Consider the following 23,810-nt stretch of genomic DNA (forward strand, 5'->3'; position numbering starts at 1 on the left):
CACATGAGGTGGGATGCGGGTGTCAGCGCCACCCAGGGTGCTGTCTGCACCTTGAACACACTCGGTGCCCCGGCCACACCACCACTCAGATCCCACGGCCTCTGGTCCCGGCGTGAGAGGACCCAGGGTGTGCAGTTGTGGAAATGTGAGGACCCGGGTGTCTGGTGTGGGAGCAAGAGGACCCGGGCATCCAGTGTGGGAGTGAGAGAACCCGGGGCATCCGGTGAGAGAGCGAGAGGACCTGGGCGTCCGGGTGAGGGAACGAGAGGACTCTGGGCATCCAGGTGTGAGAGCGAGAGGACCCGGGTGTCCGGGTGAGGGAACGAGATGACTCTGGGCATCCAGGTGTGACAGCGAGAGGACCCGGGTGTCCGGTGAGGGAGCGAGAGTCCCCGGGTGTCCGGGTGTGGGAGCGAGAGGACCCGGGGCATCCGGGTGTGGGAGCGAGAGGACCCCGGGTGTCCGGGTGTGGGAATGAGAGGACCCGGGGCGTCCAGGTGTGGGAATGAGAGGACCCCGGGTGTCCGGGTGTGGGAATGAGAGGACATGGGCATCCGGGTGTGAGAGCGAGAGGACCCGGGTGTCTGGGTGTGGGAGCGAGAGGACTCGGACGTCCAGGTGTGGGAGTGAGAGGACCCAGGTGTCCGGGTGTGGGAATGAGAGGACCTGGGCGTCCGGGTGTGGGAGCGAGAGGACCCGGGGCATCCGGGTGTGAGAGCGAGAGGACCCGGGTGTCCGGGTGTGGGAGCGAGAGGACCCAGGTGTCCGGGTGTGGGAATGAGAGGACCTGGGCGTCCGGGTGTGGGAGCGAGAGGACCCGGGTGTCCGGGTGTGGGAGCGAGAGGACCCGGGGCGTCCAGTGAGGGAGGGAGAGGTCCCGGGGCGTCCAGGTGTGGGAGCGAGAGGACCTGAGTGTCCGGGTGTGGGAGCGAGAGGATCCCAGGGGCATCTGTGTGTGGGAGTTTGAGGACCCCGGGTATGGGAGTGAGAGGACCTGAGTGTCCGGGTGTGGGAGCGAGAAGACCCAGGGGGGTCCGGGTGTAGGATCTAGAGGATGCTGGGCTGCCGGTGTGTGAGTGAAAGGACCCGGGGCATCCGGGTGTGAGAGCGAGAGGGCCTGGGGCGTCCGGGTGTGGGAGTTTGAAGACCCCGGGCGTCTTGTTGTGGGAGTGAGAGGATCCAGGGGCATCTGGGTTTGGAGTGACAGGACCTTGTGTGTCGGGGGTGGGAGCTAGATGACTTGGGGCATCGAGTCTGGGAGCCGATAGGTGGCAGGGACTCCGAGTGTGGGAGTGAGAGGACCCAGGGCACCAAGAGTAGGTTTGAGAGGATTCAGTGGTCTCCAGGTGGGTGTGAGGGGTTGGGGGGTCTTGGTCCAGCACTGGGGCTTTGGGGGCATCCAATGCATTCCTGGGTTTCCCTGAGGATTCAGGGGTTTATGGGTTGGGGTATGAGTTGCTTTAGGGGGCATCCAGTTCCCAGCTTTGGGGAATTCAGGGTGGGGTGGGGTCATCCAAAACCAAGCTGAGAGGATTCACTGGTGTCCAGGTTAGGATGTGAGGAGATTGGGGGGTCTGGGTCTGGCATGAGGGGCTTCAGGGGCTGTCCACGTGCGGGTGTGAGGGGCTCAGGGGCCGTCCACGTGCGGGTGTGAGGGGCTCAGGGGCCGTCCACGTGCGGGTGTGAGGGGCTCAGGGCTGTCCACGTGAGGGTGTGAGGGGCTCAGGGGCCATCCACGTGCGGGTGTGAGGGGCTCAGGGGCCGTCCACGTGCGGGTGTGAGGGGCTCAGGGGCCGTCCACGTGCGGGTGTGAGGGGCTCAGGGCTGTCCACGTGAGGGTGTGAGGGGCTCAGGGGCCATCCACGTGCGGGTGTGAGGGGCTCAGGGCCGTCCACGTGAGGGTGTGAGGGGCTCAGGGGCCGTCCACGTGCGGGTGTGAGGGACTCAGGGGCCGTCCACGTGCGGGTGTGAAGGACTTCAGGGGCCTTCCACGTGCAGGTGTGAGGGGCTCAGGGGCCGTCCACGTGCGGGTGTGAGGGACTCAGGGTTCGTCCACATGCTGGTGTGAGACTTCAGGGGCCGTCCACGTGCAGGTGTGAGGGGCTTCAGGGGCCGTCCACATGCGGGTGTGAGGGGCTTAGGGGCCATCCACATGCCGGTGTGAGACTTCAGGGGCCGTCCACGTGCGGGTGTGAGGGGCTCAGGGACCTTCCACGTGCAGGTGTGAGGGGCTCAGGGGCCGTCCACGTGCGGGTGTAAGGGGCTCAGGGGCCGTCCACGTGCGGGTGTGAGGGGCTCAGGGGCCGTCCACGTGCGGGTGTGAGGGGCTTCAGGGGCCGTCCACGTGCAGTTGTGAGGGGCTCAGGGGCCGTCCACGTGCCGGTGTGAGACTTCAGGGGCCGTCCACGTGCAGGTGTGAGGGGCTTCAGGGCCCGTCCACGTGCAGGTGTGAGGGGCTCAGGGCCGTCCACGTGAGGGTGTGAGGGGCTCAGGGGCCGTCCACGTGCGGGTGTGAGGGGCTTCAGGGGCCTTCCACCTGCGGGTGTGAGGGGCTCAGGAGCCGTCCACGTGCAGGTGTGAGGGGCTTCAGGGGCCGTCCACATGCAGGTGTGAGGGGCTCAGGGGCCGTCCACATGCTGGTGTGTGGGACTTCAGGGGCCGTCCACGTGCGGGTGTGAGGGGCTCGGGCCTTCCACGTGCAGGTGTGAGGGGCTCAGGGGCCGTCCACGTGTGGGTGTGAAGGACTTCAGGGGCCGTCCACGTGCGGGTGTGAGGGGCTCAGGGGCCGTCCACGTGCGGGTGTGAGGGGCTTCAGGGGCCGTCCATGTGCGGGTGTGAGGGGCTTCAGGGCCGTCCACATGCGTGTGTGAGGGGCTCACGGGCTGTCCACGTGCGGGTGTGGGGTGCTTCAGGGGCTGTTGGATTGGAGGTGGGGGGTCTTAGGGGCGTCCAATAGCAGACAGGAAAGGATTCATAGGCCTTCTGATTGGGCCTGAGGGGAGTCAGGGGTGGGGAGTCAGGTGTGGGAAGACTGAGGGGGCCTCCGAGTCCAGGTGTGGGGGGATTTAAGGGGCCGGAACCAGGCCAGGGGAAAAACTGCCTTGACAGACTGCTGGCTGGCCTGTGACATCTGTGCACAAAGGCTATGGCCGGGGGGCAGTGGTGGGATAGGCTGAACTGTGACAGCTCCACATCAACATGGGGTGTGGGTGTGTGTGTGTGTGAGAGAGAGAGAGAGAGAGAGAGAGAGAGAGATTGATTCTCCTTGGAAAAGAGGGCGAGGAAGTCAGGGGACAGAGTTTTTGTGCATGTGTGTTTCAGCCACCTTCACTGACATTCTGCCCCTCTGGCCACCCAGGGCAAACAGGCCGTCCTGCTAGCTGTGTGGCCGGCTCTCCATCACCATGTGCGCTGCGTAGCCGCCTCCCTTGTGGGCTCTGAGCCTCTTGAGGACAGGGCAGAACAGTTCTCCCAGCTGCTCTGTTGCTGTGACCATACCTGGCACATACATGGCTGCCCCTTAGCTGTGATCAGTGAGCGAGCAACTTTTAAGAGTGTGACTGAGGGTTTGCTGTCGTCACCAGGGTCTCCTGGTTTGTCTCCCTGGCCCTTTGTCGTGGTCTTTTGCAGGTATTTTGGGAGTTGGACACAGTAAGGGTTGGTCTGTCATTTCCAAAGGGCTGTGTGTGCTTGAGATTTGATTTCCCCTCTTCATTTATGTCTGAGTTGCGAGCAGCGAACACTCCAGGCAGCCCTGTCTCAGTGATTCCCTGAGGGTGAGGAAGGGTCAGGCCCTCATGCCTTGGCCAGTAAGGGATGTAGGCCTCGCTGGCAACATTACTGACCCAAGAATAAATAATTATGTCAGTTTGTTTCTAGTTTCCACACATGCACAAAAACTCAAGGTCTTCAAAAAGTCCCAGCAAAACACTGAATGGGTTGAAAAAGTTGTTTTTTTTTTTTTGATAGGCAGAGTTATAGACAGTGAGAGAGATAGAGACAGAGAGAAAGGTCTTCCTTCTGTTGGTTCACCTCCCAAATGGCTGCCACGGCCGGTGCGCTGCACCGATCCGAAGCCAGGAGCCAGGTGCTTCCTCCTGGTCTCCCACGCAGGTGCAGGGCCTAAACACTTGGGCCATCCTCCACTGCCTTCCCGGGCCACAGCAGAGAGCTGGCCTGGAAGAGGAGCAACCGGGACAGAATCCGGTGCCCCGACCGAGACTAGAACCCGGGGTGCCAGCATCGCAGGCGGAGAATTAGCCTAGTGAGCTACAGCGCTGGCCAAAAAAGTTTTTGACATCTAAACAAACTTGTCTTTAAGTCCTTCCGTACAGACTCCTGTGGGGCCTCTGTAGACAGCTTTTGTTTGGTTTTGTTTTTGCCATTTATCAGTTCAGCACCTTCTCCTCCTCTTTGGGCACCAAGAGTGCTCACCAGCAGCCACGAGAGGGGAGGACCAGACTGACTCCGTTCTCTCATAAAGGGGCTGGGCCTTTTCCTGCCTGTGCACACACCTCGCTCAGCTTCCCTGAGAAACACTGGGTCGGTTTGCTAGTGTTGTCTTCTCTTTGATGGGAGGTAGTGCTTCAGTCAAGCTATGCCACCTTCCTTTTCCTCCTCCTAAAAGCCTCAGTTACAAAACTGAGTTCTCTGCAGTTCTCTCTTCTTAAATGGCATTTCAGTTCTTGCGGTGGGGTCTCCACTGGCAATGTGGAGTTGGAGAAATGACCACCATCAGAAATCCGTGTTTGAACTTCCCTTCCCAACAGGTGAACCTGCTCACTCCTCTCCCACCCTCTTCTGTGGGCGATGTTTCATCTCTCCCTTCCATTTCACGTTGACCCGTGCCCAAGGGGTCTCCTGTTGACTTTTGTGAACATACTACTGGACAGACTTTGAGTCATAAAACTGCCAGTTCCAAAAGGAATCTGGTCTGGCTGGGGTGGAGGAGCACGTGGGCCTCAGAATGTTGCTGGCTGCTGCTCTTCACGGAATGGGTAACAGACACTGCAGCTGTGGTTGATCCCCAGAGAGGAAGAAAGCCATTTCTCTGTGCGGCAGAGAGGGGCCACGTCGAAGTGATAGAAACACTCACCCTCCTCAACCTGCATTCTTCAGAGAAGGACAAGGTGAGGTGGGCTCTGTTGCTTCAGTGAGGGTGAGAGGGGTAGAAGGTGGATGAGGGTGTGCTAATGCGTGTTGGTCCCAGGGGATCGTGGCTGTGCAGGTGAACTCTGCCGAGTTTGCTGCGGAGCCTCTTGACCGGCAGCTGCCACGCCATAGGTGTGTGTGAACTGGCTGACCTCAGGTTCTCCGGCACCTGCTCTAACCTGCCCTTCCACGCCATAGGTGTGTGTGAACTGGCTGACCTCAGGTTCTCCGGCACCTGCTCTAACCTGCCCTTCCACACCATAGGTGTGTGTGAACTGGCCGACCTCAGGTTCCCCGGCACCCGCTCTAACTGCCCTTCCACGCCATAGGTGTGTGTGAACTGGCCGACCTCAGGTTCTCCGGCACCCGCTCTAACCTGCCCTTCCTCGCCATAGGTGTGTGTGAACTGGCCGACCTCAGGTTCCCCGGCACCCGCTCTAACCTGCCCTTCCACGCCATAGGTGTGTGTGAACTGGCCGACCTCAGGTTCCCCGGCACCCGCTCTAACCTGCCCTTCCACGCCATAGGTGTGTGTGAACTGGCCGACCTCAGGTTCCCCGGCACCTGCTCTAACCTGCCCTTCCTCGCCATAGGTGTGTGTGAACTGGCCGACCTCAGGTTCCCCGGCACCTGCTCTAACCTGCCCTTCCACGCCATAGGTGTGTGTGAACTGGCCGACCTCAGGTTCCCCGGCACCTGCTCTAACCTGCCCTTCCTCCCTGCAGGCTGCTGGACACCCAGCACCTGCTGAGTGGGTTGGGGCGGGGAGCCTGGAAGACAACAATCTGGATGTCCTTTTGATGGGTGTCTTAGAAATCCCAGGTGGGATGGCGGGCCAAGGGCTCCACTCATCGTTACGTTGTTGGCCATCTGTGCCGGTTAGGTCTCAGTTTGCTCTCACACAGGCTAAGCGGAATCTCTTGTGTGTGCAAAATTATTGATGAGAAGTATGGATGACTTTTCTTTCAGACAGCTGTGTCTTCTCATTTTAAATGTAGAGATTTATGAATTTCACCTAAAACTTGGGCTGAGACAGCCCGCACACTACACCAGAGTTCTGGACAAAGTAAAAATGCAAGGGGGCGGTGTCCTGGCTTGGCACCCCGCAAGTGCGTCTCTGTTGCAGGAGGGAAACACAGCCCTGCACCTGGCGGCAAGGGGTGGGCACAGCCGAGCTGTGCAGCTGCTGCTGACTCAGTGGCGAGGAGTGGATGAAGTCAATGAGGTACGGAGGCACTCACTGCAGGTGGGGCCTGGGGCTTCAGCAGGGAACAGATGGGCGGAAAACAGAACAGTTAGGGCCACGACCCCGAAGATTCCTGCTGCTTTTCTCCAGCACTTTCCACAGTACTCTGTTATATTTGTGTGCTCACCCACTCATTCCAAAAATGCTTGTTTCATATATGCCCTAGTCTAGCACCCTGTAGGTTAGAAGGGCATGCAAGGGCAGGTGTGTGGCATAGCGGGTTAAGCCACCACTTGGGACACCTGCATCCATATCAGAGCCCCTGAGACGGAGTCCTGGCTCTGTTTCCAATCCAGCTTCCTGCTGATTTGCACCCTGGGAGGTAACAGACAATGGTGTGTGTGCTTGGGTCCCTGCCGCCCGTGTGGAAGACCTTGACTGGGTGCTGGGCTCTGGATGTGGCTTGGTCCAGTAAAGCTGGGAGAGGGTTTAGGGGTTGATCTGCCTCTGCTATTCAGGTAGATGAGAATGAATACATTTTTTAAATTAAAAATAAAGGAAGAGCATGCAAAAATATACTGGATTAGATGCAATAAAAGGTATGTATAGGGTGCTATTTTGTTTATTTTAAGGATTTGTTTTACTTATTTGAAAGAGTGTGGGCGGGAGAGAGAGAAAGAAACAGAGAGATAGGTGTTGCATCGCTGGTTCACTTCCCAAATGGCTGGGGTGGCTGGAGCCAGGCCAGGCTGCAGCTGCGAGCCTGGAATTCCATCCTGTTCTCCCACATGTGTGGAAGGGACCCAGATACTTGGGCCATTCTCTGCTGCTCTCCCAGTCACATTAGCATGGAGATGGACCAGAAGTGGAGCAGCTGGGACTCAAACCAGTGCTCTGATGCAAGATGCCAGCATTACAGGCAGCAGCTTAACCCACTGTGCCACCATGCTGGCCCCTGGATAGGGCATTCAAAATATTCATAGAAAATGGAGTTAAGGGGCCGGTGCTGTGGCCTAGCAGGTAAAGCCGCTGTCGGCAGTGCCGGCATCCCATATGGGTGCTGCTTCACGTCCTGGCCGCTCCACTTCTGATCCAGCTCTCTGCTGTGGCTTGGGAAGGCAGTGGAAGATGGCCCAAGTCCTTGGGCCCCTGCACCCGCATGGGGGACCCGGAGGAAGCTCAGCTTCGGCCGTTGCAGCCATTGGGGAGTGAACCAGTGGACAGAAGACCTCTCTCTCTGCCTCTCCTTCTCTCTCTGTGTAACTCTGACTTTCAAATAAATAAATAAATCTTTAAAGCCTTAGAGAGGTTTAAATGGAAAGGCTGTGTCACGTAGCACATGAAAGGTGCCTGTGGTGGGTGTGTGACTGGGGGTGTCTGTAGTTATAGTGCTATGGTGCAGAAAGTGGGATCCTAGCTGGCATCAGCGTGAGCAGTGTATACAGTTGTCAGTATGAGCAATGTATACAGTCATCCCTGAGTCTACGGACCTGGTTCTGGGACCCCCAGGACATACCAGATTGGATGCTGCTCAAGTCCCGAGAATGCTGATCTTACCTAATGCAGTGTAGATGCTGTGCAGATCATTCCTCCACTGTGTGGTTTAGGACATAACAACGAAAAAAATCTGTGTCTGCTCAGTGTGGATACAGTCAATCTCTCTCTTCCTCTCTCTTTAATTTTTTTGTCCCTCTGGCGCTTGAGTCTGTCGGTGTGGGACCCACTGATACGGAGACCGCCTGCCTTGCTGTTGCCCTCGTTCCCTTGTGGTCAACAAGTGCTCACTGAAGGCCAGGACACAGGGGGGCCTCCATGCTCACTCTCCTCACCATCTGTCTAATGAGCCGGCTGAACTGGTTTATTCACTTGAAGAGGAGCACAAGAACTGGGTCTTCCTGCGTGAGGAATGAAGTGTTGAAAACTCAAAAAGATCAGGAATCGGGGCTCAGCATTTGACACAGTGGCTAAGACACTGCTTGGGACACCCAGGTCCCATATTGGTTCATTCACCACTTTTGCAGCCTGCACTGCGGTGCAGCAGGTTAAGCATCCATCTGTGGTGCTGGCATCCCACGTAGGTGCCAGTTCCAGTACCAGCTGCTCCACTTCTGATCCAGTTCCCTACTAATGGCCTGGGAAAGCGGCAGAAGATGGCCAAAGTGCCTGGGCCCTTGCATTTGCTTGAGGCATCCAGAAGAAGCTCCTGGCTCCTGGCTTTAGATCAGCTCAGCTCCGGCAGTTGCGGCCATTTGGGGAGTGAACCAGCAGATGGGAGACCTTTACCTCTGTCTCTCTCTCTCTCTGTCTTTAACTCTGCCTCTCAAGTAAATAAATGAATCTAAAAAAAAATCTCCACCTTTACTTTGGATTCTAACTTCCTGTTAATGTGCACCTTAGGGGACAGCAGGTGGTGGCTTCAGTATTTCAATCCCTGGTAGCCATGTGAGAGACCATTGAGTTTCTGGATCCTGGCTTTGGCCTGGCCCAACCTTGGCTGTTGCAGGAATTTTTGGAGTAAACCAGTGGAGAGAAGACCTCTGTCTCTCTCTCTCTGTCAAACTAACAAGTAAGTAAAGTAAATAAGTAAAGATGAAAATAAAACAGGAGTCACCAGGGGTCAACCTTGGGTGAGGTTGACCTGCCCAGACCAGTGTGGAGACTGTCTCACCCACTCCTGTGGCTGCAACACAGTGTCTTAGACTAGGAATTTATAAATCATAAAATCCTTTCAGTTTCCTTTGTATAGGAATAACTATCTCTCTTTTTTTTAATTTTTTGACAGGCAGAGTGGACAGTGAGAGAGAGAGAGACAGAGAGACACAGAGACAGAGAGACAGAGAGAAAGGTCTTCCTTTTGCCCTTGGTTCACCCTCCAATGGACGCCGCAGCCGGCGCACCACGCTGATCCGATGGCAGGAGCCAGGTGCTTCTCCTGGTCTCCCATGGGGTGCAGGGCCCAAGCACTTGGGCCATCCTCCACTGCACTCCCTGGCCACAGCAGAGAGCTGGCCTGGAAGAGGGGCAACCGGGACAGAATCCGGCGCCCCAACCGGGACTAGAACCCGGTGTGCCGGCGCCGCAAGGTGGAGGATTAGCCTAGTGAGCCGTGGCACCGGCCTATAACTATCTCTTTTTAGTGGCTGCCTAAAATTTATCTGTTTTTAGCTCTTGCACATTAGCTTGTTTCAGGCTTTCTTCACTGTAGGCAGTGCTAGCATGTGACAAAAAGATATACTTACTCCTGTACAAAGGAAATCTTAGTTTATAAACCTTAGTTTGAGTTCCTCACTGTTTCCTTTTGGTATATTCTTAGATATAGATTATGGGTCAAATATATGGATGCTTATTACACTCTTTCATATGTTAAAATTTGAATTCTTTCCTTCACATCTTTTGAAAATATTTTTTCCCACCTGGGTTTGCCTTTTGGCATCTCTTTTTCTGGAAGAATGGGAAGACGTGTCGTGAGCAGAAATTCCTTGGTAAGCAGCTGCCCCAGGCATCCGGGAAAAGCAGTATGGGGTGGAGTCTTCCAGCCTTGCTGGGACAGAGACGTGGTCCCCACATTCACCTCCCTGTTAGCAGGATGTCCCTATCTGATTGCTGTGACTTGGACCCTCTGGGCTTGCCCAGTACCATTGCCAAGCAGAATAAAGTCTCAGGGTGCTGGTTAGGGAGGGACGTATGCTTCCCCACAGCACTTCCAGGAATATTCGGGAACCACGTGTGAGATCAGTTCGTTTTTTTCCCTCTATGTCATGGTGAAAACTAAACTCATGGCCAGCACCGTGGCTCACTTGGCTAATCCTCTGCCTGTGGCGCCGGCACCCTGGGTTCTAGTCCCAGTCGGGGCGCTGGTTCTGTCTCGGGTGCCCCTCTTCCAGTCCAGCTCTCTGCTGTGGCCCGGGAGTGCAGTGGAGGATGGCCCAGGTGCTTGGGCTCTGCACCCGCAGGGGAGACCAGGAGGAAGCACCTGGCTCCCGGCTTCGGATCGGCACAGTGCGCTGGCTGTAGTGGCCATTAGGGGGGTGAACCAATGGAAGGAAGACCTTTCTCTCTGTCTTTCTCTCTCTCACTGTCCACTCTGCCTGTCAAAACAAACAAACAAACAAACAAAAAAAAAACCCACTAAATTCACTTTGCCCTGTTGGTGCTCTTGCCAAGTTTCAGGAAAGTGAAGTGCTGAGATTACTTTTTTAAAAATTGACATTCTTTTTTAATTTTTATTTTTAAAAAGACATAAAATTTTTATATTAAAGGCAGAGTTAGATACACCGTGAGAAAGAGAGAGAGAGAGAGAGAGAGAGAGAGAGAGGACAGAGAGATCTTCCATCTGCTGATTCATTCCCCAAACGGCTGCTATGGCCAGGGCTGAGCCAGGCTGAAGCCAGAAACCAGGAGCTCCATCCGGGTCTCCCTCGTGGGTGCAGGGGCCCAAGCACTTGGGCCAACTTCTGCTGCTTTCCCAGGTGCATTAGCAGGGAGCTGGATCAGAAGTGGAGCAGCCAGAACTTGAACCTGTGCCAATATGGGATGCTGACACTACATTGAGCAGCTTAACCCACTGTGCTACAATGCCAGCCCCAACGCTCCTTTTTTAAGACAGTCAACCTTTTAGCTCATTTGATAGGTTAAGGCTGTTCTTGGCACAAGGGCACTTCTAGTTTGCGCTGTAGCTCTGCTTCTGAGATGATCTTTCCTGTGGGAAGGGCTGTGTCCTCCCTGCCTTAGGATCCCAGCATGCACGTAGTGTCTGTGGGCCTCATCGGTACAGGGTGAGGGTGTGATGGGGTGGACAGTGAGAAGGGTGTGGCCTGGAGTTGTCAGGAGTGCGGGCTGTGGTGCTCACAGCCTGCACCCTGGCTCCGTGGCCCTTCAGCTGAGGTTCAGTTTACTTCTCTGTAAACTGAGGACAGAATGGTCACAATCTTTGGGACTGTGCTGTGCTCTTAGTGGGCCAAGGCGAGTGGTCTCAGCAGCGGACGTAAGCACCGAGGAGCTCGCTCAGTGTGACCGTTACCAAGAGTGGGGCATGGGGTGGGAACAGGGAGGGCTGTCTCTCAGGGCTTTGGATCCTCACCAGGGACAGTCAGGATGACTGAATTCTCTTTGTCAGGATGGAGAGACACCGTTCTTCCTGAGTGTCCAGGGGGGCCACGAGGAATGCAGCCAAGTGCTCCTGGAGGCGGGAAGCGACATCAACGTCAGAAATAAGGTAGGTGACCCGAGACTGGGTCCTGCATTGCTCTACCGCTGGGTTTTTGTGGGATTAATATTTATATGTTTCTTGGTAAAAATGAATGATATACCTCTGATATCCCAGTTAACTCTCTTCCAAGTGTTTCTTCTTTTCTCTGGGGAAGAGTCTCTTGACAGTGGGGCACTTGTCACTTGCTATACACAGGACTCTCTTCTTTCGTCCTGGGTGGGCTTCTCTGTACCAGCTGGCCGCGCCTGCTTTGCACAGCAGTGCTGGAGAGGATGTGTGCTGGCTAAAGCTCGACGTGGCCCACTGGCGTCTTTTCCCAGGTTGCCTGATGCTCTGGCGTGTCTGAGGCTGGACTGTTGTCTTCCTTTTCTTCGGTCAGAAAGCCATAGTTTGAAAGGTCGTGGAAGTTGTCCCGGATTGACAGTGGATGGTGGGCTAGGGGTTGGGGGTGGGGGTTACACTTGTGTCTCATTACACAGGGGCTACAGGTCCACATGACCTCTTTCTTGTTTTTCTAATTAACTTTGAGTTTTGATGAAAACCACTCATGACCTGAACATTTGAGTAGTACCACTGGATAAACTTTCCTGAACCCCGCAGCTCGGTTTCACTCTACAGAACTCACTCGGTACTGCTTTCTTTATTCTCCCCAGAGCTCTGCACCGCCCCTCCCCCCACCGGCCCAGCATACAGGTGCACCTCCTGTGCACTCACTTCCATGGTGGTGGTAGTCTGTGTGTTTCTTGAACTGCAGATATGTCTTGGGGATCTTTATGTTGGCACGGTGTTTAAACAGCACCTTTTCCGGAAGACAGGTGCTGTTTCATGCTTTATATCCTGCTGGTGGAGTGCCCATTGTGCAACCCTTTAGGTCAGCAACTTGTCACTTTCCTTCTACCCACACATGGGACGTTATGTTAAGACACTGCTCTAAAGGCTGGCATTGCGGCATAGTGGATAAAGCCACTGCCCGTGTGGGCGCTGGCTCGTGTTCCCACGCTGCAGTTCTGCACTTCTCCCTGCTATTGGCCTGGACGTGCAGTGAATCCACACCCACGATTCACTGGTCTCCTATTGCTGTAAAACACCATGCTGGACCCTCTGCAGGAGGCAGGACAGCTGAGAGCGGCGTGGCCAAGGGCAGCCAATGCAGGCCGAGTGTGTACCCCAGCACCAGGCAAACTTAGCTGAGCCCAGGGCCACTGCTGGTGTGCAGGAGTCGTGGGAAGCTTTGGCGCTGTGCTGGCCAGAGGAGTGACGTGGAGGGTGGTGGGACTGGGGACCTCTGAACAAGCCTCCATTCTCAGTTCTGGGGGTTGGCACTTGGTGCTGGCAGCGTTGATTCTGGTGAGGTCTCTCCGGGCTTGCAGATGGTGCTCTCCTTGCTGTGCCCTCACGTGGTGCCAGGGGACCTACTGCTCTCTGGTCTTCTTGGTGCAGATCCTGAGGCTGAAGGCCCCACCTTGTGATCTAAGCCACCCAGTTCTGTCAGAGTGGGACTAGGGCTCCACAGGAAATTTGGAGGGACTCAGAGGCTCGTTCATTGCACGTGTGGTCCTCAGGGCTCCAAGACTTGAGGGAGACGCGTCGGGTTTTCTTTTTGAACTGGTTGTCCCCTTCCCTGGGTTAACTGGTTACCATGCGACAAACAGCATAGAGCCAGACCTCACTGGATCCCCTCCCCCGCTCTCTGGCTGTCCTTTCAGCTCAACGTAAGCGCTTTGCAGACTGCAGCCCGGAACGGCCAGGCATCCCTCGTCAAGTTTCTTCTCCGAGAGAACGTGGACCTGCACCAGGGCCTGGACGTAAGTCTCTTCCCTGCCGCAGGCCTTGGCGCTGGCAGCCCTGGGGGAGCGCCGCCGGTGGTCGTGTGGGACGAGGGGCTCCTGGCAAAGCGGCCTGGCTCCTTCCGGAAGCTGAGTCTTAACCCTGAGAAGTCAAATCTGAGACATGAATTTGGGGGCCATTGAAGTTCTGAACGGAGTGAATTCGCGATGTTTGAAATTCTCATTTTTGCTGCACTAAAGCTTGCTTGTGAGTCCCTAGGGGCAATTCTGTATGAGTGTTGTCTTGGGAAAAGAGTGAGGCCGCTGGGGACAGGAAGAGGACTGGTCACTTCCCTGCCCTGGGCAGCTGTGTTTTCCTGTGGGAAGTCCCTCTTTTATCCTGCCTTAGATCTGCAGTAATTGGAACTGCCCTTGGAATTGGCAGGGCCCTCTGCTGGGATGAGGCGGGAAGCGCCCCTGTTTTCCAGGTTCTTTCCTCCTCTGAGGACATTATTTCCCGAAACCCTGCTATTTATTTAGTGCATTAACTCAGCGCAGAGCTGTGGTTTGAACTGCATCACAGTGTGGCACACAGCATTGGGCTCGGGCTCTGGACTTGCTCTTTCTTGGACAGTGCTGGGCCCCACTGGGGCAGCCGTCCTGCCAGGGCAACTGCCCGCAGGAGGCTGTGTCCTCAGCAGGGGAGGCCACACAGGACCATGGCTGTGTCTGCACAGCGCCCCTGCCCTCCCTCGTGGTGTCTGCCCCCACCCCAGTGCTCGACTTCTCCACCATGGTGCCCCCACCCGCCTTGTCCTCTGGGCGCTGCTGGCCTCCCCACCCTGTCTGCTGCGGATGGAGGGACACAAAGGTCTGGGTTCAAGTCCTGTCTCTGCATGTCCTTGCTCCGTGGCCCTGGGTGGTTTCTGCTCTTTTCTGTCCTCCTGACAAAGGAGGGACTGGATGGTGCCTGGACAGCATCACCTGTGTCTGGAACACGGCTGGGTTCTCCTGACACGGAAGGTCACGCTAGCTTGCATTCGGGCCACTCACTGGTCCTCGGCCCCCACCCTCCCACAGGGCTGCCTCCTCTTCCGCTTACCCTCTCTCGCTCCTTCACTTTTTTTTTTTTTTTTTTTTTGGATAGGCAGAGTGGACAGTGAGAGAGAGAGACAGAGAGAAAGGTCTTCCTTTTGCCCTTGGTTCACCCTCCAATGGACACCACGGCCGTTATCGCGCTGATCCGAAGCCAGGAGCCAGGTGCTTCTCCTGGTCTCCCATGCGGGTGCAGGGCCCAAGCACTTGGGCCATCCTCCATTGCACTCCTGGGCCACAGCAGAGAGCTGGCCTGGAAGAAGGGCAACCGGGACAGAATCCGGCGCCCCGACCAGGACTAGAACCCGGGGTGCCGGCGCCGCAGGCGGAGGATTAGCCTAGTGAGCCGCGGCACTGGCTTGCTCCTTCACTTCTTTGCTTTTTCCTTCCCTCCCCACCCAGCTGTTCCTCTCCTGCCCACGTTTTGTCTTGGGCTGCCCCCGGTGCTCTGTGAGGTGGAGGTGTGTGTGGACCTGGCAGGAGGCTCGCATGGGGATGGGTGAGGGCGGAAGGTGTGGCCAGGAAGACAGGCAGTTTGGCCCCAGACGAGGAGATGGGGAGCAGGCTGCATACAGCTCTCCAGCTCACCTGGGAGAGGGGGCACCAGTTCTGTAAGGTGCTCTGGGGAATAGGGGCTCTCTGTTCCACAGTGCAAGAAATGTAGGCTCTCTTCCCCTGGGGAGGTTCCCACTGCCCCTCAGCTCAACAACCTAACACTGCCTGAGCTCCCTGCTGGTGCTGTGCCGTCAGTTCATTGGGAAAGCCTCTCCTATCCTCCCACCTCACACTTGCTCCCCCACGATTTGTAATTGCACATTTCTTGTGTGACTTTAAAAAGATTCCCGAGAACGGGCTTTGTTCACCACTAAATCTCTGGCACCCTGAAAAGGGCCTGGCCCACAGCAGGTGCACAGGCTGCAGTTCCGGACGGGGCAGAGGGTAGAGCAGGTCTGCGTGGCAGCCTCGATGGCCAAGGTTGCTGACACGTCTGCTCAGGAAGCACCTGCTGGAGTTGCCGCTTAGGGACTGACTGACGGGGCCAGAATCTCTGGGGCTGACACTGGTGTTCTGCTCTGCAGCCCACGGAGTCCCCTCTGCACCTAGCAGTGACCCACAACCACATGGCCATAGTGACCAGCCTACTGCAAGCGCAGCACGACACCAATGTCCTCAATCAGGTAAGCCGGCATATCAGAGCCCCGGGAGTATTGTGGCTTTCTGGTCAGGGTTGAGGGGCCCTGGAGACCCCTGGGGTGTGTGTGCGTTCTTTCTAACCTTTGCCTTCTGTCAAAGCCTGCCACCCCACCCCCGCCAGCCACACGCACACACACACACACACACACATGTACGCGCAGGCTTGGCCATGACCAGGGCAAGGCGTCCTCATTGGTCAGCTCGCTGGTCCCCTAGACAGGCAGCTCAGCAGGGGCTTGCCAGAGACACTGAGGTCAACAGCCACCCCCTGCCCCCTGCCGCAGGGGCCTCTGCACAGAGGGCAAATGTGGCTTCCTTCGCCCAAAGCAAACTTGACCTCTTGGAGTCAAAGTCACCTGGGATTCAATCAACTGCAGCAGAATCAAAGCCCCCTGAAAGCAAAGTCTCCCTCTGGGTGGGAATGGAAATGTGGGGGGCAGGCGGGAAGGGAGGCCTGCCCCAGCCCAGCCGCCCTCAGCCCTCAGCCCTTCCACTCTGAAGCCAGGCCCACACCCAGCCCTGCCGTCTCCTCCAGCCCCACCTTGGTCTTTCAGTGCCCCCAAAGCTTGGGTGGAAGACGCCTTTTGTTATTGAAGATACTCGGGTACTCCTATCCTGCCTAGGGGAAAGTGTTTGCTAAGTATACAGGCCCTGTGGTCAGTTCACTGACCACACGAACTCTCGAAGGAGCATGCGTGACGCCTGCCTTCTGTTACGGGACTGGACTTAGCTGTGTCAGCCGTTTTCTCAGACCAGGAGTATACATATAAAATAAGGGAAAACACAAGTACGCAAAGCAACTTGAATGTGTTTGCTGCTTCCACCAAAGCGAGAGAGAGCTCTTGGCTACGTTTCCAGCTTCAGGGTCAGGACCGCGCCGCAGAGTAGTGTTTATCGGCTCTGAGGTGTGATGCCCGTCCCTCTGTCCATGCTGGTGTAGACGCTGGGTCGGTGTGTCAGTGGGTGTGGTAGTGTTAGCAGAGATGGCTGCAACACAGGTTCTTGTCTTCACACAAGAAAGAATTCAGACGTGAGACAGATTACTTGTAAGCACAGTAGCAAGGTTTCGTGGGGTGAGGCATCTGTCGACACATTGGCAGGGCCGGCTTTGTGACCTAGTGGGTAAAGCCGCCATCTGCGACTCTGGCATCCCAGGTGGTGCTGGTTCAAGTCCCGAGTGCTCCACTTCTGATCCAGCTCTCTGCTAATGGCCTGTGAAAGCAGTGAAAGACGGCTGGGCCCCTGCATCCATGAGGGAGACCCGGTCGCAGGGTTTAGTGGAGAGAACACCTGACAGGCCAGGCGGGCGGCTCAGGAGGGCTGCAGCTGCGCATGCAGTCTACATTCAGACTGGGCCTTTAAAGGCATGGGGCAAGGGAGGGGGCTCAGTTCTTCTCGCCGTTTCTCCCTCCCCTCCTCCTGATTCTCCTGGCCAAAGCTTCGCTGAGTATGAATTCAGGAAAATGTCTCCCTAGGTTTTACTGCTCACTGCAGTAGGGGGAAGGCTGTGAAGATTTTTTTTTTTTAAGATTTCTTATTTATTTGAAAGGCAGAGTTACAGAAGCAGAGGGAAAGAGAGTATGTTTCTATCCGCTGATTCACTCTCCAAATGACCACTATGGCCAGAGGTGGGCTGATCTAAAACCAGGAGCCTGGAGCTTCCCCTGGGTCTCCCATGCTGGTGCAGGCGCCCAAGCACTAGGGCCATCCTCTGCTGATTTCCCAGGCGCATGAACAAAGAGCTGGATCGGAAGTAGAACAGCCAGGACTCAAACGGCGCCCGTGTGGGATGCTGGCACGGCAGGTGGTGGTTTTACCCACTATACCACAGTGCTGGCCCCGGCTATGAAGGTTCTACTGCCTGGTGTTATCAAGCTGGGTAACCCATGTGGTGTTGAGCAGAGGGGATTCTTTCGGGGGAGCGTTCCCTGGGGGAAGGCTGGGCCCACCTGTCGCGTTGCTGGGGTAGGGCAGGACTCTGGTGTAAAATGCTGGGCTGCTTCCACGGCTGCCCGAGGCTGCTCTGCTGTGCTCAGGCCCCCACACACGTGGGCTAACCTCTGTCTTCCTAGCTAACAGCGTCTTGGTGGATTGCCCAGAGGGTGCCAGCCACGTGTGGGAGGACCTCTAGTAACAGCTCTTGGATAGTCACACGCTCACCTCGGCAAGTGGGTCCTGTGCTCAGGCAGGAAGAGCCTGGGCTCCGGGCTTTGTGACCCGGGAGGTTGCTTCCCTCTCTGGCTCCTTCCTGCCTGCATTCAGCTTTCCTTTCCACGAGGTTCAGCTGGGTGATGTTTGTGTATGTTTCACGTGTTTCTTTTGAAACACCCTCTCGATAAGAAGGAATCCTGTACATCTTCATTTATTACAATACAGACGCTTAGACAACAGAGAAAAACACCAAGAGGCAGAAAAATAACTTAGAAATTACCACTGATGGCTTCACTCAGGGGTTTCCTTCGCTTCTGTTTGTTTATTTATTTTGTGAGAGGCTGGGGGAAAGAGGGAGAGTTTGATTCTTTGGTCCACTGGTTCACTCCCCAAACGCTTGCAATGGCTAGAGCTAGGCCAGGCTGCAGCTGGAACCAGGAAGTCAATCTGGCTCTCCCACATGGGTGGCGGGGACCCAGGTACTCGAGCCGTCCCCACTGGCTCCCAGGGTCTGCATTAGCAGGGAGTCAAGAGCTGAAACTGGGACCTGAACCCAGTACTCAGGTGCAGGGCCTGGGTGTCCAAACCGATGGCAGAAGGTCTACTCCTTGTGTGTTTATGTTTTAGTTAAGCTCAGCTAGATAAAGTGTTATTGTTTCCTAAGGTTTTTAATGGTATAGGCACTTTGCATTTTAAAATAACTTCTGGGGGGGCATTTGGTGTGGCAATTAGGATGCTGCTTGGGATGCCTGTGCCCCACACTGGAATGCTTGGGTTTTGGTCCTGGAGCCACTCCTGACTCCAGCTTCTTGCCAGTGCACACCCTGGCACCCACATGGGAGACTGGCTGAATTCCAGGCTCCCATTTTTTTTTTTAATTTGACAGATAGAGTTAGACATTGAGAGAGAGAAACAGAGAAAAAGGTCTTCCTTCTGTTGGTTCACTCCCCAAACGGCAGCCACGGCTGCCACTGCTCCAATCCAAAGCCAGGAGCCAGGTGCTTCTTCCTGGTCTCCCATGCGGGTGCAGGAGCCCAGCACTTGGGCCATCCTCCACTGCCCTCCCTGGCCACAGCAGAGAGCTGGACTGGAAGAGGAGCAACCGGGACTAGAACCTGGTGCCCACATGGGATGCCAGTGCCGCAGGCAGAGGATTAACCGAGTGAGCCATGGCGCCTGCCCCCCCGTTTTTTTCCTAAGATTTATTTATTTATTTGAAGGCAGAGTTACAGAGAGGCAGAGGCAGAGAGAGAGGTCTTCCATCTGCTGGCTCACTATCCAGATGGCTGCAAGGGTTGGAGTTACACTGATCCAAAATCAGGAGCCAGGAGCTTCTTCTGGGTCTACCACGTGGGTGCAGGGGCCCAAGGACTTGGCCATCCTCTATTGCTTTCCCAGGCCATAGCAGAGAGCTGGATCAAAAGTGGAGCAGCTGGGACTCGAACTGGTGCCCATATGGGATGCTGGCACTGCAGACAACAGCTTTACCCGCCAAGCCATAGCGCTGGCCCCAGGCTCCTGGTTTTGACCCTAAACTGGGGCGTCTGGGGGCTGAGCCAACAGATCAGGGTATTCTCTGTGCCTTTGTCTTTCTGCCTTTTAAAGTCATTTTTTATTGTGGTAAAGTATGCAAAATTTACCATTGTAACAATTTTGAAGCGTACAGTTCTGAGGTGTTAATTATTCACATTTTTGTGTCACTATTGCCACTGTCTACTTCTAGAACTTTGCCCTCTTCCCAAACTAAGACCTTGAACCTGCTAAACAGCAGCCCCTCTCCCTGCTCCCAGGCCCTGGCAGCCACCATTCACGCCCGCTCTCCGTGAAGGTGCTCCTGGTGCCCACACTGGCGTCATTTCAGGGCTGCCTACCTTCCAGCATGCAGATCAGCACAGTTCACTTGCGCGTCCCTCAGTTTTTCGTTGCTATGATGCCTGTCCCTGTATCATTTAAAACCTGTGACACCACTCGCTTCCTGAGTCTGTAGGATGCTTTTCCTGGCCCTGCCCTTTCATTGTGAAGTCCTCTCCTTATTGCGCTGCATGAAGTTTTCTTAATCTCCGTGGCAGAGGCAGCAAACCCCACTACACGTGGCCGCCGACCTTGGGGACGTGGAACTGGTGGAGACCCTGCTGCAGGCAGGCTGCGACTTGAAGGCCGTGGACAAGGTGATTGCCTTTGCCGTTGCTTCCCATGGCTGTCAGCTGGGAGAGGGCTGCTCCCAGTCACGAGCCAGTCTTCATCCCGGTCCCCCAGCTCTGAGCTCAGCAGCTTCCATTCCACAGCCCACCCTGCTGGCGTGCCCCCTGAAGTCACGGTAAGAGATCTCGCTTTTCTCTGCCTACCACTCCTTTCTGAGCATGGAGGTAGCCCCGGCCCCTTGTGACCATTTGGGAAACAGGCCCAGCAAGGAGGGTGAGTGCGGCCACCCATAGCTCCAGCTTGGTTCATTAGGCCACCTGCCACGTGAGTCCTGAGCCTTCTTTGTGTGGTTTATTCTATCCCTGTTGCTGTGTAGTGCTTCCATGACCGTTTTGAGGGTTAGGGTCTGTAGCATGAGGCACGGGTTCACGGGGTGCCCGCGGGGTGCTGGCCTGCTCGGTGAGCTTCTCCAGGTTCTTTCCTTCACCCTCTCTCTTTCTGGGGTCTGGCACAAAGTGGGCTCTGACACATACTTAGTTCATGAAAGAATGACCCTTCCTGTCTGTGACTGTTACCAGAGATACACGTTTCCAAGCTGGCTAGGAGGAAAGGAGCCCAGGTTTCAGGCGGATTGGACTTTGCCAGAAGCCTTCTCAGCCCAAGGCAGGGCAGGGTGTATGGACCCACTCCAGCCTCCGCCCCTCTGAGGTTTGCTCACAGCTTGAAAATGTTCCCAAAATGGGCTAATTATGGTGATTCAAAAGGTTTTGCAGGCCAGAATTGAGACAGCATACAATTAGAGGCTTGGTCGATGCCTGGAAAACCCAGTTCTTCCTAATTGCATTACTGTCTCTTTTGGGGTTGGGGCTGATTACTTCCACCACTAATTTTCCGTGTTCCCTGCGTCTTGGTGCCTGGATGGCAACCCCAGTGTTGGAGTGGGAATTGTGCTGTGGCAGCCATCTAGGACGAGGATTGTGGGATATGTTTATAGATCTCTAAGGACAGACAAGCAGGTTTCTAAGATTGAAACAACTTCTGGGTTATTTAAAAAAAATTAATTTGAGAGAGACAGAAAGAGGGGCGAGGGGAGATCCTTCATTTCCTGGTTCGTTCCCCAAATGCCTGCAACAGACAGGGTTAGGCCAGGCCAAATCTACATGGGTGTCAGGGACCCAAGTACTTGAGTCTTCGGTGCTGCGCCCCAGGGTGACATCAGCAGGAAGGTGGGTAGGAGGTAGAGCTGGGGCTCGAACCCAGGCCCTCTGACATGGGATGAGGGTGTGCCAAGGGAATTGTTTTTTTTTAATGCCCAGACCAACGTTTTATTGAGCTTATGCAGCTAACAGACTTGTGTCAACAGTGCCAGTTGACAAAGTTTTGCTGAATATTACAGCTGTGTCTACTAAACACACGTCTCTCTGAGATTTAAAAACAAAAAAGGAAGTTAACAAATACTGAGAGAGAGAAGGAAGACACACATCTCGAGTCTCCCAGGAAGGCAAAATAAAATGCCACGTGGCTTGTTCCCCGGTGTTCCCCGTGCCTAGAGTACTGCTACCACCACGGGCTCCCCTCCCTGCCAGCGGCTAGGGAGGGGCGGGGAGCAAGGTCATCCTGGGCATGACTCTAACCCTGACCCTAACCCTAACCCTGGTGTTGACACCCTCCTGGGGCTCTGATGGCAGACTGCTGAGCAGAGCCCATTTCCTGGGAGCAGCAGAGGGAGCCTGAGATGGCAGCCCATACACCTCAGCAGGGGTCCTCGCCCCTTTGTCCAGTGCGGTTCAGCATTGAGGTTGTCTGTTCCCGGTTGGCAATAAAACCTGAGCTGTTTTGCCAAGAGAACTCTTAAGCACAGTGCCAGATGCCCACTTCCTGGGGTTGTTTTTGACCCTGAGCTTCATTTGTTATCCAGGGTCCCTAAGCTAGTTCTTCACGGGACGTGAAAAGTAAGTGGAAGCATCGTCCTTAGATCCTGAAGTTGTCCCCCGCATAACAGTTGGACGTGGCTCTTGCAGAGCGGGTGCTGGAGCTTGAGAATGGTACACTTTTGGTAACGTGCACAGGCCACTGTAGGGCTCCAGGCAGCTCGTGCCTAGCTGTGGCCAAGACAGCCCGTATTGCTCACTCCACGTGGTAACCGTTCACGCCCCTTGCCACTGGGCAGAGGCAGGATGGTCTAACAGAAGCCGTACGAGACAGGAGCAGGGAGCTGAATGCCACGCTGCAGTTACCTGTGCTGCCATCACCAGTGTCGGCGTCTTTTTCTTCTTTTTCTTTAAAAAAAAAAAAAAAAGATTTATAGGCTGGTGCTGTGGCTCACTAGGCTAATCCTCCGCCTGCGGTGCTGGCACCCCGGGTTCTAGTCCCGGTTGGGGCACCGGTTCTGTCCTGGTTGCTCCTCTTCCAGTCCAGCTCTCTGCTGTGGCCCGGGAAGGCAGTGGAGGATGGCCCAAGTCCTTGGGCCCTGCACCCGCATGGGAGATCAGGAGAAGCACCTGGCTCCTGGCTTCGGATTAGCACGGTGCGCCGGTAATAGTGGCCATTTTGGGGGTGAACCAATGGAAGGAAGACTTTTCTCTATGTCTCTCTCTCTCTCAAACAAAAAGAAAAAACATAATAAATTAAAAAAAAGATTTATTTATTTATTTGAAAGGCAGTTACAGAGAGGCAGAGGCAGAGAGAGAGAGAGTCTTCCATCTGCTGGCTGACTCCCCAGATGGCCGCAATGGCCGGAGCTATGCTGATCTGAAGCCAGGAGCTAGGAGCTTCTTGTGGGTCTCCCACATGGGTGCAGGGGCCCAAGAACTTGGACCATCTTCTACTGCTCTCCCAGGCCATAGCAGAGAGGTGGATTGGAAGTGGAGCAGCCAGGACTTGCACCGGCACCCATATGGGATGCCAGCACTGCAGGTGGCGGCTTCACCTGCTATGCCACGGCGCCGGCCCCACCAATGTCTTAATAACACCCAGCTCATTCTTCCTTATGACTCACCCTCTTCAAAGCAAGGCCTCCACTCCCTGGTCTAAAGTGGCTACTCATGCTTCAGCCGTCATGTCAGCATTCCACCCGGGAGGAGAGAGGGAAGAGAACAAATCCCTGCTCTCTCACAGATACTTCTCAGGAGGTGCAGGTGCCTCCGCCATCACCATGCTGTGGACCAGAAGTTAGGTGCCCAGTCGACCAGCAAGGAGCAGGGAAACGTTCAGGGGTTTCATTCGCTTTGTCACCCTTTGTCACCCTCGCCTCTGCCCGTGAGCCAGATCCTGAGCCCCAGAAAAACTGGCCCAAGCTCGCCCAGCGAGAAGATGGTGGGGTTGAGCTCTGCTGCCCGGTGAGAACTCCCCATCCCAGGCTTGCCTTTGTCTTTCAGCAGGGAAGGACTGCCCTGGCCGTGGCCGCCAGGAGCGGCCACAGCCTGGTTGTGGACATGCTCATTAAGGCGGAGAGATTCTGTGCCTGGAGACAGGTGAGCTGAGCCCCGAGCCGTCCCTCTTCTCCAGCAGCACAGGGGTCTGCTGACTCTGTTGTCTGCCCTGAGGGCAGAGCCTGGTCAGCAGTGCTGCGACTTTGCCCTGTCCTGTGCCATCTCCACTGGTGGGGAGGCGGGGTGTGGGAAGCAGCCGCCGCTTCTTTCTCCTGTTCTCCTGCCCACCTTGGTGTCAGCCCTGGCGTTGATGCCCGCGGCGCCTTCCTTCCAGGGTCTTGGCTGTGGTCTGCTCCCCGGGGGCTCTGCTGAGAGGTATAAAGCCCCCTTCGTTTCCTGGCTCTGGGGTTTCCAGGCCTTTCTGGCCCCCTGCACCCCGGTGTGTGACAGTGGACTGTGGCTAGAAAACCTGTTCACGCTGACAACACAGAAACCCAACCTTCTTTTCATTTCCTCTGACAGCAGAAGGTCCTGCTGCTACTGCA

At 55.7% G+C, this 23,810-nt stretch overlaps 1 protein-coding gene across 8 annotated transcripts in view; it reads left to right on the forward strand.

Moving 5' to 3' along the window:
- The window catches only part of ANKDD1B (ankyrin repeat and death domain containing 1B), a 54,391-nt gene that overhangs the window by 23,871 nt on the left and 6,710 nt on the right, over positions 1-23,810 (forward strand). For 3 of the 8 annotated variants that reach the window (XM_008251117.4, XM_002723023.5, XM_051838681.2), the window contains 7 exons: positions 5,031-5,129; positions 6,278-6,376; positions 11,454-11,552; positions 13,253-13,351; positions 15,487-15,585; positions 19,822-19,920; positions 23,272-23,367. In XM_008251117.4, coding sequence (XP_008249339.3) covers positions 5,031-5,129; positions 6,278-6,376; positions 11,454-11,552; positions 13,253-13,351; positions 15,487-15,585; positions 19,822-19,920; positions 23,272-23,367 — 690 coding nt within the window. The remainder of the gene's footprint in view (positions 1-5,030; positions 5,130-6,277; positions 6,377-11,453; positions 11,553-13,252; positions 13,352-15,486; positions 15,586-19,821; positions 19,921-23,271; positions 23,368-23,810) is intronic. The other 5 variants (XM_070056293.1, XM_070056294.1, XM_070056295.1 and 2 more) reach the window with 5 other exon arrangements.

The sequence above is a fragment of the Oryctolagus cuniculus genome, chromosome 14 (assembly GCF_964237555.1).
Source record: "Oryctolagus cuniculus chromosome 14, mOryCun1.1, whole genome shotgun sequence".
In the NCBI taxonomy this organism is placed as follows: Eukaryota; Metazoa; Chordata; class Mammalia; order Lagomorpha; family Leporidae; genus Oryctolagus; species Oryctolagus cuniculus.